General features: G+C 42.2%; 3 protein-coding genes across 3 annotated transcripts; 2 read left to right on the top strand and 1 right to left on the bottom strand.

Moving 5' to 3' along the window:
* Positions 1-1,775: 1,775 nt before the first annotated feature.
* LOC311254647 (uncharacterized protein) lies at positions 1,776-3,041 on the top strand. Its single transcript, XM_084348523.1, has 4 exons — positions 1,776-1,806; positions 1,921-2,056; positions 2,283-2,336; positions 2,463-3,041. Exons 2-4 carry the CDS (start codon positions 1,928-1,930, stop codon positions 2,748-2,750), a joined length of 471 nt encoding a protein of 156 aa, XP_084204649.1. The 5' UTR covers positions 1,776-1,806; positions 1,921-1,927; the 3' UTR covers positions 2,751-3,041.
* Positions 3,042-4,728: 1,687 nt separating this feature from the next.
* On the bottom strand, positions 4,729-5,917 carry LOC311254606 (high choriolytic enzyme 1-like). The gene has a single exon (XM_084348477.1). It carries the CDS (start codon positions 5,864-5,866, stop codon positions 5,075-5,077), a length of 792 nt encoding a protein of 263 aa, XP_084204603.1. The 5' UTR covers positions 5,867-5,917; the 3' UTR covers positions 4,729-5,074.
* A 6,167-nt stretch (positions 5,918-12,084) lies between these two features.
* LOC311254625 (high choriolytic enzyme 1-like) lies at positions 12,085-13,266 on the top strand. Its single transcript, XM_084348499.1, has one exon. The coding sequence runs from the start codon at positions 12,136-12,138 to the stop codon at positions 12,922-12,924; it is 789 nt and encodes a 262-aa protein (XP_084204625.1). The 5' UTR covers positions 12,085-12,135; the 3' UTR covers positions 12,925-13,266.
* The last annotated feature ends 1,751 nt before the right edge of the window (positions 13,267-15,017 follow it).

The raw sequence follows: 15,017 nt of genomic DNA, 5'->3' as shown, positions 1-15,017 counted from the left end.
AAGACACATAGTGATGAGTGTAACTGGAGAGACAGGAAGTTGAGTTGTTGAATTGTGTGATGAGATCTCTGCCTGTTTGATTGAAATTAAAAATACACTATATATATATTACATTACAGAAATGTATTTTTTAGCAGATATAGAGCCTAAATACAAAATGTCCTTCCACCCTCGAGCTCTTCCCTTGATGTTTTGAACTAATACAGTTAGATCCACTGCCTGTCGTTGATATTGTCGATATATTCATGGTGTAAGTATGACAGAGCCAGTGTTATGAAAAGGTACCTAAACGAAGGGAACAGATGCAAATACTAGAGGCTACTCTTCCTAGGTGCACACACACTATGGCCTACTTTGCGTGTGGTTGTCTTCATCTTTGTGTCGTCTTGTCTCTGTTACAGGTTGCTTCAGTCTCAAGGCCATTTTTCAAAAGCAGCAGAGCTTCTTTGATCAGGACCAATGGTGGTTTGTTCAAGGAAGTCACACCAAGCAGCATCTTGGCTTCTTTGTGAGTATCATTTAATGGCTTGAGTTTCTTTGTGTCCTTGCTCTGCTTAACTTTCTCTCTTCACCAAGCAGTCTGAGCTGACAGCACTTCACTCTTTGAATGTGCAGATTAACAACCTCAGCAGGGCAGGTTGCGATCAGGCCTTGTGTTTCCTGTCACACGGCTAAATACTCTCTTAAAGATTTTGATGCACAGGTTTGTAAATCCACTGAAGAAACCCTTTCAAGGGCTGGAGCACATCTCCACCATCGCAGATATTTGGTCTATTTACAACAAAAGCTGAAATGTGTTTATGAAACAGTCTTGTGATTCCTCTGATGATGATAAATAACCTGTAAAAGCAAACAAGACCACATATAAATACATTACCTCATCGTGATCCATCCTGCAATCTTTCACTCACTTCCAAATCATAACTTTCAGATTGATCAGCTTTTGAAAAGACGATGGATAGTGAAAATCTAGCGGGACATGGGGCCATATTTCAATCAATTCGATCAATCAGGCGGAAAAATTATAATTTGTCAGATTCCCTAAATTTAAGTCATTTCTTTCTACCTTGAGTGTGACGTCAGAGGAAAATGGCCGCCGTGGTAATATGGTCTGCTGACATGTGCACCGACCCATGACTCTATAACAACCCGGATACAGAACCTGCACTGACACCACCTTTCATGTGCATAATGTATCTTGGAGACATGTAGCACTCATTTCTGAGGACGTGCACCTCCGACCCTCCAAATGGACGCAAGCATTGCGAGGCAGCCATCACGTGTACGCAAACAGGTTGTTAAAAGCACGTACATCTGTGGCCTAAATGCTAAAATGCTCATGGTGATTCACTTCTAATATTTTTGTGACGTTAAGTCAGACTGTAGATTTATTTAAATATATCAGAATAAATCAGGTGACCAAAACACTTTTTTAATAAGGCCTCCATCAATTTCCTACAGTTTTGTACTGTTTGCTCACAGTATGTACCTACAATAGCTGATGTCGGCATGTTCCTGTGAAGTGAAACTGTCAAATACCATTTCTTCAAAAGTGAAACTAAAGAGACGGCCGGAAGCACTGGTGAAACAGAGGACGCAAGGCAAGGCAGGACCCATTCTGTATGTACAGATGTTCACATACCAAGAAACACAGTGACACACACTCACACACTCACACAAACACACACTTGTGAATTGTGCCATGGGGGAGGTGTCAACAATACTATATAAAGCATTATTGGGTGTCTCATCTCATCATTTTGTTTCATCACCTGTACAGCAGCTCTCCTTCCATACACCCAGCAGGTAAGATCACAAACTTTACTCACTATCAGATGGTTTATACTTTAGACCTTTAAATATTACAAGTGAAAAAGATGCAGATTCAGCTGCAGTTTATTATTTTTCATTTTGATTTAGAACAGCGATGGCAGCAGCAGCTTTGTCCAGAAGCAGAGGAGTGGCTGGTGTCAGACCCACCAAAGGCCTGGTCTCCATCTTCACTCTGCTGTGTCTGGTTTGCCTCTCAAGTTCACTGATTCATAAAGACCTGCTGGTAAATACACTGACGTTGAACCTCTCTGTGTCTAAAACATTGTCATATTTATTTGAAAGTCCTCAGCCATTGTGAGTCATCGCAAAAAACAAATTACTGTGGAAATGTTCTTATTTATTTGTTTTTATCTGAAGTTGTATGTGCTACATCAGCTGTTGACGAGCTGCTGTGATACTTATATGTTATCAAATGTAACTTCATGTTGATTCTCATTCTGGATTTGCAGGAAGAGCTCAAGGAAAAATTTCAGGAAGCACAAAAACAACTGGACATGTTGAAGGTGAGTCAGTAACAGAGTTCATGTTGCTCACATGAATTACATCAGAGTAACTTTGGAGTGTTGGAATACTATGTGACTTTATGTACGGCAGTGCATTAATGGTATGTTTTATTTTTTTTCCATTAGGCAATGTACGAGCCAGAAATGGCCACCACTAAAGATCTCATGGGGCAATCTCTGAGTCTCATGGAGACCCTGGAAGCATTCATGAAGACAGATGGAGAAGAATTTCCTGATGACTCTTCACATCTGGATGGATTTGTGCAGGGCGTCAAGGGCTTCGTAGAGAGAACCAAGAATAAAGTAGATAAGAAGGATGTGGAGATGAGAGCACAAATAGAGGACAACGAACAGAAACTGGAAAGACTTAAGAAATTAATCAAATTCCTTGAGGAGCAACAAGCTGAACCGTAAATCCCATGTCAGTCAGTGCTTCTACCTCTGATATTGCAGCTTTTGTATCTGTTAAGTTTCTCTTTTTTTTATCCTTCAGCTTCATTTGAATGTTTCTATGAACTGGCTTTGAAATCATGTTTGACATAAGGTAGAGTTAGAGATGGACACACTATTGGCAGGGATGTGAGTGATGTTGTACTACTTTTATTGAACACATTTACAAATATACTGATGTGCAACCATTACAGTTATGGAAATGGAAACAATGCTAATACAGGATTAAATAAAATAAACACATTTAACTCCTTTTATTTCTAGTTCAAAATATTAAGGTGGATTACTAAAGAGAATCATGTATTTGTTTTCTTTTGCTGCTTTACTTTTATGGTTTCCTGGAAGAACAGAAACCACAATACAAACTATAATGTTCTACATTTCTACCTATATTACTTAAAAAAAAAAAAAAATCAGGGCTATTGAAAACATATACTGTACAAATCTTGGGAAAAGATGCCTGCACTATTAATAAAGTGCAGGCATTCAGCATATGTGGGTAACCCAAACACATTTATCACGAGGGAACTGTTGCTGTCTTGCGCCTTCTTTCTTTGCAATTGTAAAATACGAAGCCCAGATTTATAACACAAATATTTTCTCTGTAGAAACAATGCCAGGCTGCTTAATTAGCTTCTCTGACTATCTTTACTCATGCTGCTAAATTCACAACATTTAACATTTAATTTACCAAATTAAATCTCAGGGCAGCCAATCAGCCTACAATTACTATTTAAAATATTTTGAAATGACATGTCACAAAAACACTTGTTTTAGAATAATTAACATGTGAAATCAACAACAATCTAACATGCTACTTCTCCCACTGAAATGCTGCTACTTATTGTTATACACTTCCAAATAATAGCTCCATACTGAACTAAACTGACTTTTAATTCAGATATAAAAGAATTACTGACACCCCTTTAGAATACATTGTTTCTAGACTGAGCGATGTTGTAACATTGGGGCGGGTTTCACAGATGAGACAGGAGAACTATCAGAGTAAAGACAGTTGACAGTGTCTCATAACATGCATCACATTCTTATCAACAATCAAAAAACAGTGAGTTGTGCTGTGGACAATTGTGTGCACACTAATTAACCACAATAACATTGAGAAGATTAAAAAGCATTAACATTAAAAGCTGTTTAATGTTTTGTTTTTTTATCTCTGCAAAGTTATCCTTATGGATATACTTCGTAAACTATCCACTAGTTCTAATTTTATCTGAATTTGTACACTTGTATATCTGTGACTTTTTTTTGGTCCATTTTTTCTCTTTCCCATCCTTTTAATGATATTTTTTAATGGACCAATGTGGTCTTTGCAGTGGAGAGTGTCCAGCTCAAGCACCTCTGAGGGTTTGTTGCACCTCTCCATCACTTGTTGTGTTGCTCATGTGAATATTAATTTGTATTATTTGTGTGTAAACCAATAAAACAAAAAAAATGATAACACATCAAATATGAAGATATTAATGTTTAACATCTACTCCAGACATGTTTGAACACATGTAAGATATTCTGCTTTGAATAATATTTTGTGTCTGATATGATTTTACCTTTATAAAAAATCTTAAAATGACATGTACTTCTTCTCCCTCATTAAAAACATATCCTAAATCAATGACTATGCAAATGTTAAGTGATGATAAGTTTAAATACTGGACACAAAATGCCTCTTGCTTCACTATACAGTCCATTCTCTCTCTCTCTCTCTCTCTCTCTCTCTCTCTCAGTGTGCGCTGGTGGTTTTGTGCACGTTACATACTTGACCATGATTGGCTTCCAACAGTTGTGATGTCATGCTTTTATAGGAGGTGAGCCCTTCAGCAGATGAATTCAAAAACGACCTTCTGGGGTCAAACTCAGCACGTACATCACTGCACAGTGAAGCTCAAACTTCAGTAATAAGTCACAATAAGCAAAACAATATTTGAGCGGATGGACACTTTAATAAACAGGTTGTCTTCCAAATGCCTGGCAGCCACAAGGTCAGGGGTCAAGTGGTCAAATATATTGATTAATCATTTATAAAGCCACAGGTTACAACTCATCAACACTTTGTAAAGGTGACATATTAGAAAGTGGTAGCATCATGTTGTATCTGTTGCAGGTGACAGAGTGGTGGCTCTTTGAGAAGTGTCCATTCCTCCAGCGGCTGAGGTCACCGTGATCGTACAGGTGTGTTGCTTTTATTATAGTACCTGTACAGTATGTAATGAGTTTGAACAATCACTGCACACATGTACCAGGAAGCTGTTTGGCCAGCATCAGCATTATCATCAGCAGCCGTAGAGCAGGTTGATCCTCATGATGTCCCAGTAGGACATGCCCTGCCTCTGGCCGATCTGCGCGTTGGCGTTGGGGATGGGGGTGATGGAGTCCCTGCCGTGCTGGATGGAGAAGGCTGTTCTTCCATAGTGCATGATGGAGGAGTAGTCGTAGGGGGTGTTCAGGTTGTTGGTGTTCTGCTTGTAGAAGTTGTAGGCCATGTTGGGGTCGATGTTCTCCCAGTTGATCCTGACGTAGTAGTCGCGGTCGCTCCTGGTCTGTTCGTGCTGGAAGCCCAGAGCGTGGTTGATCTCGTGCTGGATGATGCCGTGGTAGAGGCAGCCCTGCCTGTTGAGAGAGAGCACCTGTCTGCCTCCCGTTCTGCCCAGAGCGGAGAAACATCCGCCTCTGTTCTCCACGCTGATGTAGTCGTACTCGTTCTGACGGGGGACGAAGCGGATGCAGGTACTGCTGTGGAAGGCCTTCATGCCGTTGTCGATCTTCTGCCTCTCCCAGCCGCTGAACTCAGCGCTCATGGTGAAGGGGATCATCACCATGCCATTGGAAGCTTTCCTCCACTGGCAGCTCTGGGACCAGCACGTCATGGCGTTTCTGGTTGTGGGAGCCAGCAGGTCTCCTTCCAGCAGGAACTCATCAGTGGCGTTGTTGGAGGTCAGAATCCTGGTGGTGATGTCCATGGTGTCTGGGACTTCTTCTTCTTCTTGACCTCCTTCCTCCTGGAGAGGATGTGCCTGACAGAGGCCGAGCAGGAGCAGCAGCAGCAGGCTGGCAGAGGGAGTCATCTTCAGGGTCGGTCTGGAGGCTGTGGAGCTTCTGTGGAGAGCTGCTGTGGAGAGACTCTGTGAAGCTTGATGTGTGACTCAGTTCAGTCCAGGCTCTTTATACTCTCCTCTACAGGTGTGTCTGCAGGAGGATTATGGGTTGGGGTCCTCACTGCTAGGCCTAAATAAACCTCTGAGGGGAGGACTCCACAGACAAACCTACTTTTAAACATGGTTTGTTATCTCTGGTCATTAGATGGATGAACACAGCTTCTGTCAAGATAAACACATTACAAGGTCTTCAACCAACAAGACGTCACATCATCTCTGTCAAACTAACCTTAATTCAAACAGAATAATATATATCATTGTCTCTTTGAAAGCTCTAGGTTGGACTGTGTTGATTTTGATCATTTGTTCATAAACTGTCCATAATAACACAACATTGTTATAGGACATCTCCTCAGACTTAATGTCCAGAGAATTTTTAAACCTTTTACACTGCCTCGATTTTAAGCAGCACGTCACGCAGCCGACCCACAGCAGGGGACGCACCTTGGACCTGGTTATATCTTATGGTCTGTCCGTTGGTGCGCCCTCTGTTGTGGACCTGGCTGTGTCTGACCACTTTTGTGTGTTTTTTACAATCACCAGTTTTAATCAGCGGGAGGCCCCTGTGAGAACAGTGAGGAAACGCTACCTAACTTCTGAAGTGGCTGCAAATTTTATCCAGATCTTACAGAGCACTCCTGCCGAAATTCTACCAGCACCCTGCGATTTTATTACTGACAACTTTAACAATAAAATAAAGTCAACACTCGACTCAGTGGCTCCACTTCTTATCAAAACGATTAAAACAAGACCTACACCCCCGTGGAGAATTGAGGAAATTAAAAAACTCAAAAGGGAATGCAGGAGTGCTGAAAGGAGATGGAGAAAATCAAAGTTGACAGTTCACCATGACATACTACGTCAACACCTCAAAATTTACAATAACACAGTCAAACAGGCAAGAATCTCCCACTTCCAAAACCTAATCCATGACCATAAAAACAACCCCAAATTCTTATTCTCCACAATCGATCTTTTAACAAACAAAAATTTTAAAAAATCCTCCAAGACACCAGATAACGCCCTTTGCGAGGATTTTGCAGACCACTTCAGAAGAAAAATCAATGACATCAGATCAAGTCTTTTATCCCAACAGCTTTTAACACCTGGATCATTGCTTTTACCCGAGGAAACACTGGAGAGTTTTGCCCTGGTTGATGCGAGGACACTTGGTCGAGTTTTCACCCAGGTAAAACCCACAACCTGCCTTTTAGATCCCATTCCCACACCGTTTTTTAAAACACTCTATGGATTCTTTGAGGAACAGCTGCTGTATTTGGTGAATTGCTCTCTTCAGACGGGTGTCTTCCCCACCTCCTTTAAAACAGCGGTGGTGAAGCCCCTTCTGAAGAAGAGTGATTTAGACCCCAATGTTTTAAATAACTACCGGCCTGTATCCAACTTAACATTTTTAAGTAAAATTTTAGAAAAACTTGTTTTTAATCAAGTAAACGAATTTTTAAACTCAAAACATATTTTAGAGACTCACCAGTCTGGTTTTAGGATGAACCACAGTACAGAGACAGCACTCTTAAAGATTTTAAATGACATCAGGTATAATTTGGATAACAACAAACTCACCGTCTTGGTACTACTGGATCTAACCGCCGCCTTCGATACAGTAGACCATCACATTTTATTAAATAGACTGAGGAACCTGGTCGGCCTCTCTGGTACTGTTTTTAACTGGTTCACATCCTACCTCACTGATCGAAGTTTCTTTGTAAGTATGGATACATGTTCCTCAGGAACCCATAAGATAAAGTGTGGGGTTCCCCAAGGGTCAATTTTAGGTCCAACTCTTTTTAATCTTTACATGCTGCCCCTTGGGGACGTCATCAGGAGGCACGGCATCAGCTTCCATAGTTACGCTGATGATACGCAACTGTACATCGCCGTGTCGCCTGATGACACAGGGCCAATTGATGTCCTTTTTAACTGTATTTTAGACATTAAGTCATGGATGGCAGCAAACTTCCTACAGCTCAACCAGGACAAAACAGAGGTTTTAGTCATTGGTCCTGAAGGCCAGAGAGAGAAACTTTTACCAAAGTTACAGGATTTTAAACCCTCAAAATCAGTTAAAAATCTCGGCGTGATTTTTGACTCTGAGCTCACTTTTATTCCACACATCAAAAACATAACAAAGATAGGTTTTTACCATCTTAAGAATATAGCCAGAGTCCGCCCGTTTCTCTCTCAGGCCAGCACGGAGGTGCTGATGCATGCTTTTATCTCTTGTCGTTTAGATTATTGTAATGCCCTGCTCTCTGGTCTTCCCAAAAAGAGCATGCATAACTTACAATTATTACAAAACTCAGCTGCACGAGTGCTGACGAGGACCAGAGGGCGGGAGCATATTACACCTGTTTTAAAATCGCTGCATTGGCTCCCTGTGCGCTTCAGGATTGATTTTAAGGTTCTTCTACTAGTTTTTAAGTGTCTTAACGGTCTTGGTCCTTCTTATCTATCTGCATTACTTTTACCCTATCAACCCTCGCGGACCCTGAGGTCCTCTGGTGCCGGCCTTTTAACGATACCACAAGTTAGAACTAGAACACACGGGGAGGCGGCATTCAGTTATTATGGCCCCCGATTGTGGAACAGCCTCCCAGAGAACCTCAGGGCCGCAGAGAATGTTGATGTTTTTAAAAAGAGGCTCAAGACCCATCTTTTTAATCAGGCTTTTAACTAAACTCATTTAACTCTTTCTAAGTTCTTACATTTTTTATTATTATTTATTACTATCCTTATTTATTTATTATTATTTATTTATTTATTTATTTACATATTTATTTATTATTATTATTATTATTATTATTATATTTTTATTTTTAGCTTAGTTTATCCTGTTTTATTACTTTATTGTTTTACTTCAATGTTTTATTTCAATGTTTTAGTCGTTACTTATGGTCTATTTTATACATTCTATTGTTTTATTCCCTCAGTTTTAGCTCCTATACCTTTTATCTTATTTTACTGTTTTAGCCCCTCGATCTTCCAGTGTTTCCTCCTGGGGGCCTACCACACCGGGAGTTGCTTCTGGTCCACCGATGGGGGTGCTGTCCCGTGGATGGCCCTGGCCCGGGTGGCTAGAGAGCTCTACACCTTGGTGTGGAGCCTCCTGTCTGCCTGGGCTCGGGGGGTCTATGTGGTGGCGCCCCTGCAGTCATGGACCATGATTCCTCTCGGTGTGCATGGCCCCCAAAGGTAGCTTCTTCCTCACCTGTGATTTCGGTGCCCAGCCATGTCTCCTTAGCAACAGCTAGTGTATGTGTGTGGGTGTGTGTATGTTTGTGTGTGGGTGTGTATGTCTGTCCATATGTCTGTGTATGTGTGTGAGTGTGAGTGTGTATGTAAATGTGTATCTGTGTGTATGTTTGTGGGGGTGGGAGGTTTGTGGTCTTCATGGTGTTTTGTATTGTTTTGTTCTGTTTTGTTCTGTTTTGTTTTTAACCTCTGTGAGGCACTTTGTGTTACCGTACAGTATGAAAAGTGCCATATAAATAAAGTTGATTGATTGATTGATTGATAGGAGTGCAACGCAGATCAGTGGTCTGCTTTTCAAACCTGCCCTCTTCATTACCCACAATGCAACTTAGCCACTCAATGACATCACTGGAGGTCATTTATCAGATTACGTGCAGCTTCCTCTGGAGCCACAAAATGTTTTATACTACTGTTTTCACATATGCAGTAGTACTCCCCAAAACCATTCAACACACTTGAGATTGACTATGAGATTATTTTGAAAATTGTTAATATGGTTCATAGTTTACCTTGACAAAATGTGATATAGTGCTGCTGTTTCATATGCAAAAAACACAGTATTATTAAAATGAAAACAAGAAAAAACAACCATTCCTCCGCATCAATTTACTAACAGGACCATCCTGTTAGTGTGGTGTTATAATGAGTTTGTCCGTGTTAAACTCTTTATACCAGGAGGACAGGTCTTTAAGAGGGTCTGACCTCCCTAACCCTCTTTCAATGTCACATCCAAATACATATTTCCTGCTGTTCAAATAACAATGTCATGATGAGTATTCGTCACGTTTGAACCTCCTCTCCTCCAGGTGGAGGCGCTGTAGGACAAACAAACAGCTGGTTTGTGGAGGTTTGTGATGGAAACAAGAAGCTAAATGAGCAGTGATGAAGCTGTTGTAACATATACAGACGTTGTTGTTGAGCGTGTGTGTGTGTTGAACAGTAGAAAGAGTGTATAAAGACTGGGTCCCGCTGTGTTACTCAGGCTGCACTACAGCGTCTATTCACAGGCGCGATCCCACTACTGAGCGGCACGGGGGCTTTGACCTGCTCCGTCTCCGACCTGGGCCGGTGCACCCCTCCTTGGACGACCTGGTGGTCCCGGGCTCCCCCAGGAGCACCATATCGATACCGAACTTAGTGCGGACACCCGCTCGACACAGTCCGCTGCAGCTCAGAGGTCCTGAGCTCAAACGATCCTCCAGCCTCAGCCTCCCGGGAGCTTGGATTACAGGCGCGCGCCACCGCACCCGGCGAGAGAGCTGTGCGTCATAGAGGGTTTGGGCTTTGACTGACGTGACTGATCATAATATATCAGCACATGAACTCTCCAAAAAGTGGCATAAAAGTAATTTAATCACTTGAATATAAATGTAGTCCAAGTCTTAGTTTAATTGAAAACATTATAGAAACCGCTTCGACAGCACTACGAGAGTGCATGGAGATTTGAATGACCAACAGATGATATGAGCTGTCTAAAGATTAATGGAGAGGATTAGATAAGTTTACACTTCTTCCCACTCCTTTTCAAACATGTCATTAGAATTGCCTGTTTTCATAATGCCCTACTGTTTTGTTATTTTGTTTATTTATGAAGCATTTCATTGTTTGTTAACAGTTTAATTATTATTAAGTACAGTTTAATTCAATATAACTTTACCATTTAATCATGCTTATTATAAAGTGTAACCATGCATTCATTTTAAGTGGTCTCAGTGAGAAAACCCCAAACTCTCCAGAGATAGAGCCACCCTCAACATGACCTGTGGATAGTTCGAAGGAACAGTTTGACATTTTGGGAAACACTCTCACCTGCTTTTCTTGCCAAGAGTTAAATGAGAAGATTGATATCACTCTCACATCTGTACAGTAAATATCAAACCACATTCAGAGGCCAGTTAGCCTAGCTTAGCACAAAGACTGGATATAGGGGGAAACAGCTAGCCTGGATATGTAAAAAGAGAAAATCCTGCCTCCCAGCAGCTCTAAAGCTCATTTATTAACCTGTTTATGTATGTTTGGTTTCAGATTCAACAAACAAGACAAAATGTTTAAATCTGAGAACTTTGGAAGTGCTGGTAGGCCCATCATGTTACCTTGAGACAGAGCCAGGTTAGCTGGTTTCCACTAATTCCAGTCCTTATGCTAAGCTAAGCTAACCAGCTGCTGGCTATAGCTTCATTTTTAACATACTGGCTTTTGTCAAGAAAACCAATAAGCAAACTTCCCAAAATATTACATTTATCGCTACTCTGTTAAAGGGTAACTCCACCAATTTTACACTTTAAAGTGTGTTGAATGGTTTTGGGGAGTACTACTGCATATGTGAAAACAGTAGTATAAAACATTTTGTGGCTCCAAGGAAGCTGCATGTAATCTGATTAATGACCTCCAGTGATGTCATTGAGTGGCTAAGTTGCAATGTGGGTAATGTAGATGGCAGGTTTGAAAAGCAGACCACTGATCTGCGTTGCACTCCTATAACACTGTTGTGTCATTATGGACAGTTTATGAACAAATGATCAAAATCAACACAGTCCAACCTAGAGCTTTCAAAGAGACAATGATATATATTATTCTGTTTGAATTAAGGTTAGTTTGACAGAGATGATGTGACGTCTTGTTGGTTGAAGACCTTGTAATGTGTTTATCTTGACAGAAGCTGTGTTCATCCATCTAATGACAAGAGATAACAAACCATGTTTAAAAAGTAGGTTTGTCTGTGGAGTCCTCCCCTCAGAGGTTTATTTAGGCCTAGCAGTGAGGACCCCAACCCATAATCCTCCTGCAGACACACCTGTAGAGGAGAGTATAAAGAGCCTGGACTGAACTGAGTCACACATCAAGCTTCACAGAGTCTCTCCACAGCAGCTCTCCACAGAAGCTCCACAGCCTCCAGACCGACCCTGAAGATGACTCCCTCTGCCAGCCTGCTGCTGCTGCTCCTGCTCGGCCTCTGTCAGGCACATCCTCTCCAGGAGGAAGGAGGCCAAGAAGAAGAAGTCCCAGACACCATGGACATCACCACCAGGATTCTGACCTCCAACAATGCCACCGATGAGTTCCTGCTGGAAGGAGACCTGCTGGCTCCTACAACCAGAAACGCCATGACGTGCTGGTCTCAGAGCTGCCAGTGGAGGAAAGCTTCCAACGGCATGGTGATGATCCCCTTCACCATGAGCGCTGAGTTCAGCGGCTGGGAGAGGCAGAAGATCGACAACGGCATGAAGGCCTTCCACAGCAGTACCTGCATCCGCTTCGTCCCCCGTCAGAACGAGTACGACTACATCAGCGTGGAGAACAGAGGCGGATGTTTCTCCGCTCTGGGCAGAACGGGAGGCAGACAGGTGCTCTCTCTCAACAGGCAGGGCTGCCTCTACCACGGCATCATCCAGCACGAGATCAACCACGCTCTGGGCTTCCAGCACGAACAGACCAGGAGCGACCGCGACTACTACGTCAGGATCAACTGGGAGAACATCGACCCCAACATGGCCTACAACTTCTACAAGCAGAACACCAACAACCTGAACACCCCCTACGACTACTCCTCCATCATGCACTATGGAAGAACAGCCTTCTCCATCCAGCACGGCAGGGACTCCATCACCCCCATCCCCAACGCCAACGCGCAGATCGGCCAGAGGCAGGGCATGTCCTACTGGGACATCATGAGGATCAACCTGCTCTACGGCTGCTGATAATAATGCTGATGCTGGCCAAACAGCTTCCTGGTACATGTGTGCAGTGATTGTTCAAACTCATTACATACTGTACAGGTACAATAATAAAAGCAACACACCTGTACGATCACGGTGACCTCAGCCGCTGGAGGAATGGACACTTCTCAAAGAGCCACCACTCTGTCACCTGCAACAGATACAACATGATGCTACCACTTTCTAATATGTCACCTTTACAAAGTGTTGATGAGTTGTAACCTGTGGCTTTATGAATGATTAATCAATATATTTGACCACTTGACCCCTGACCTTGTGGCTGCCAGGCATTTGGAAGACAACCTGTTTATTAAAGTGTCCATCCGCTCAAATATTGTTTTGCTTATTGTGACTTATTACTGAAGTTTGAGCTTCACTGTGCAGTGATGTACGTGCTGAGTTTGACCCCAGAAAGTCGTTTTTGAATTCATCTGCTGAAGGGCTCACCTCCTATAAAAGCATGACATCACAACTGTTGGAAGCCAATCATGGTCAAGTATGTAACGTGCACAAAACCACCAGTGCACACTGAGAGAGAGAGAGAGACAGAGAGAGAGAGAGAGAGAGAGAGAGAGAGAGAGAGAGAATGGACTGTATAGTGAAGCAAGAGGCATTTAGTGTCCAGTATTTAAACTTTTCAAATGATAAACATTTGCATAGTCATTGATTTAGGATATTTTCTTAATGAGGGAGAAGAAGTACATGTCATTTTAAGAATTTTTATAAAGGTAAAATCATATCAGACAAAATATTATTTAAAGCAGAATATCTTACATGTGGTCAAACATGTCTGGAGTAGATGTTTAACATTAATATCTTCATATTTGATGCGATATCATTTGTTTTTGTTTTATTGGTTTACACACAAATAATACAAATTAATATTCACATGAGCAACACAACAAGTGATGGAGAGGTGCAACAAACCCTCAGAGGTGCTTGAGCTGGACACTGAAAAGACCACATTGGTCCATCAAAATAAATTATTAAAAGGATGGGAAAGACATAATTTTTTTTAATTTGCGGCGCCCCTCCAGCATGTGGCGCTCTAGGTGACCGCCTGGATGTCCTGTGCCCCCTGATTGTCACTGTGTCTGTCCTGTAAAATGTTTTGTGAGTCCACACTGCAGCTGCAGGTTTGTTTCGTCACTAAATGCCACCTGAGCGTGCTCCCTGATGAGTTTGGGGTTTGATTCCCTCACTGAGACCACTTAAAATGAATGCATGGTTACACTTTATAATAAGCATGATTAAATGGTAAAGTTATAGTGAATTAAACTGTGCTTAATAATAATTAAACTGTTAACAAACAATGAAATGCTTCATAAATAAACAAAATAACAAAACAGTAGGGCATTATGAAAACAGGCAATTCTAATGACATGTTTGAAAAGGAGTGGGAAGAAGTGTAAACTTATCTAATCCTCTCCATTAATCTTTAGACAGCTCATATCATCTGTTGGTCATTCAAATCTCCCTGCACTCTCGTAGTGCTGTCGAAGCGGTTTCTATAATGTTTTCAATTAAACTAAGACTTGGACTACATTTATATTCAAGTGATTAAATTACTTTTATGCCACTTTTTGGAGAGTTCATGTGCTGATATATTATGATCAGTCACGTCAGTCAAAGCCCAAACCCTCTATGACGCAGAGCTCTCTCGCCGGGTGCGGTGGCGCGCGCCTGTAATCCAAGCTCCCGGGAGGCTGAGGCTGGAGGATCGTTTGAGCTCAGGACCTCTGAGCTGCAGCGGACTGTGTCGAGCGGGTGTCCGCACTAAGTTCGGTATCGATATGGTGCTCCTGGGGGAGCCCGGGACCACCAGGTCGTCCAAGGAGGGGTGCACCGGCCCAGGTCGGAGACGGAGCAGGTCAAAGCCCCCGTGCCGCTCAGTAGTGGGATCGCGCCTGTGAATAGACGCTGTAGTGCAGCCTGAGTAACACAGCGGGACCCAGTCTTTATACACTCTTTCTACTGTTCAACACACACACACGCTCAACAACAACGTCTGTATATGTTACAACAGCTTCATCACTGCTCATTTAGCTTGTTGTTTCCATCACAAACCTCCACAA

The sequence above is a fragment of the Pagrus pagrus genome (genome assembly GCF_965226575.1).
Source record: "Pagrus pagrus genome assembly, chromosome: 1".
Lineage (NCBI taxonomy): Eukaryota > Metazoa > Chordata > Actinopteri > Spariformes > Sparidae > Pagrus > Pagrus pagrus.
The sequence above is the reverse complement of the archived record's forward strand: the minus strand, read 5'-3'. Positions and strand labels throughout refer to the sequence as shown.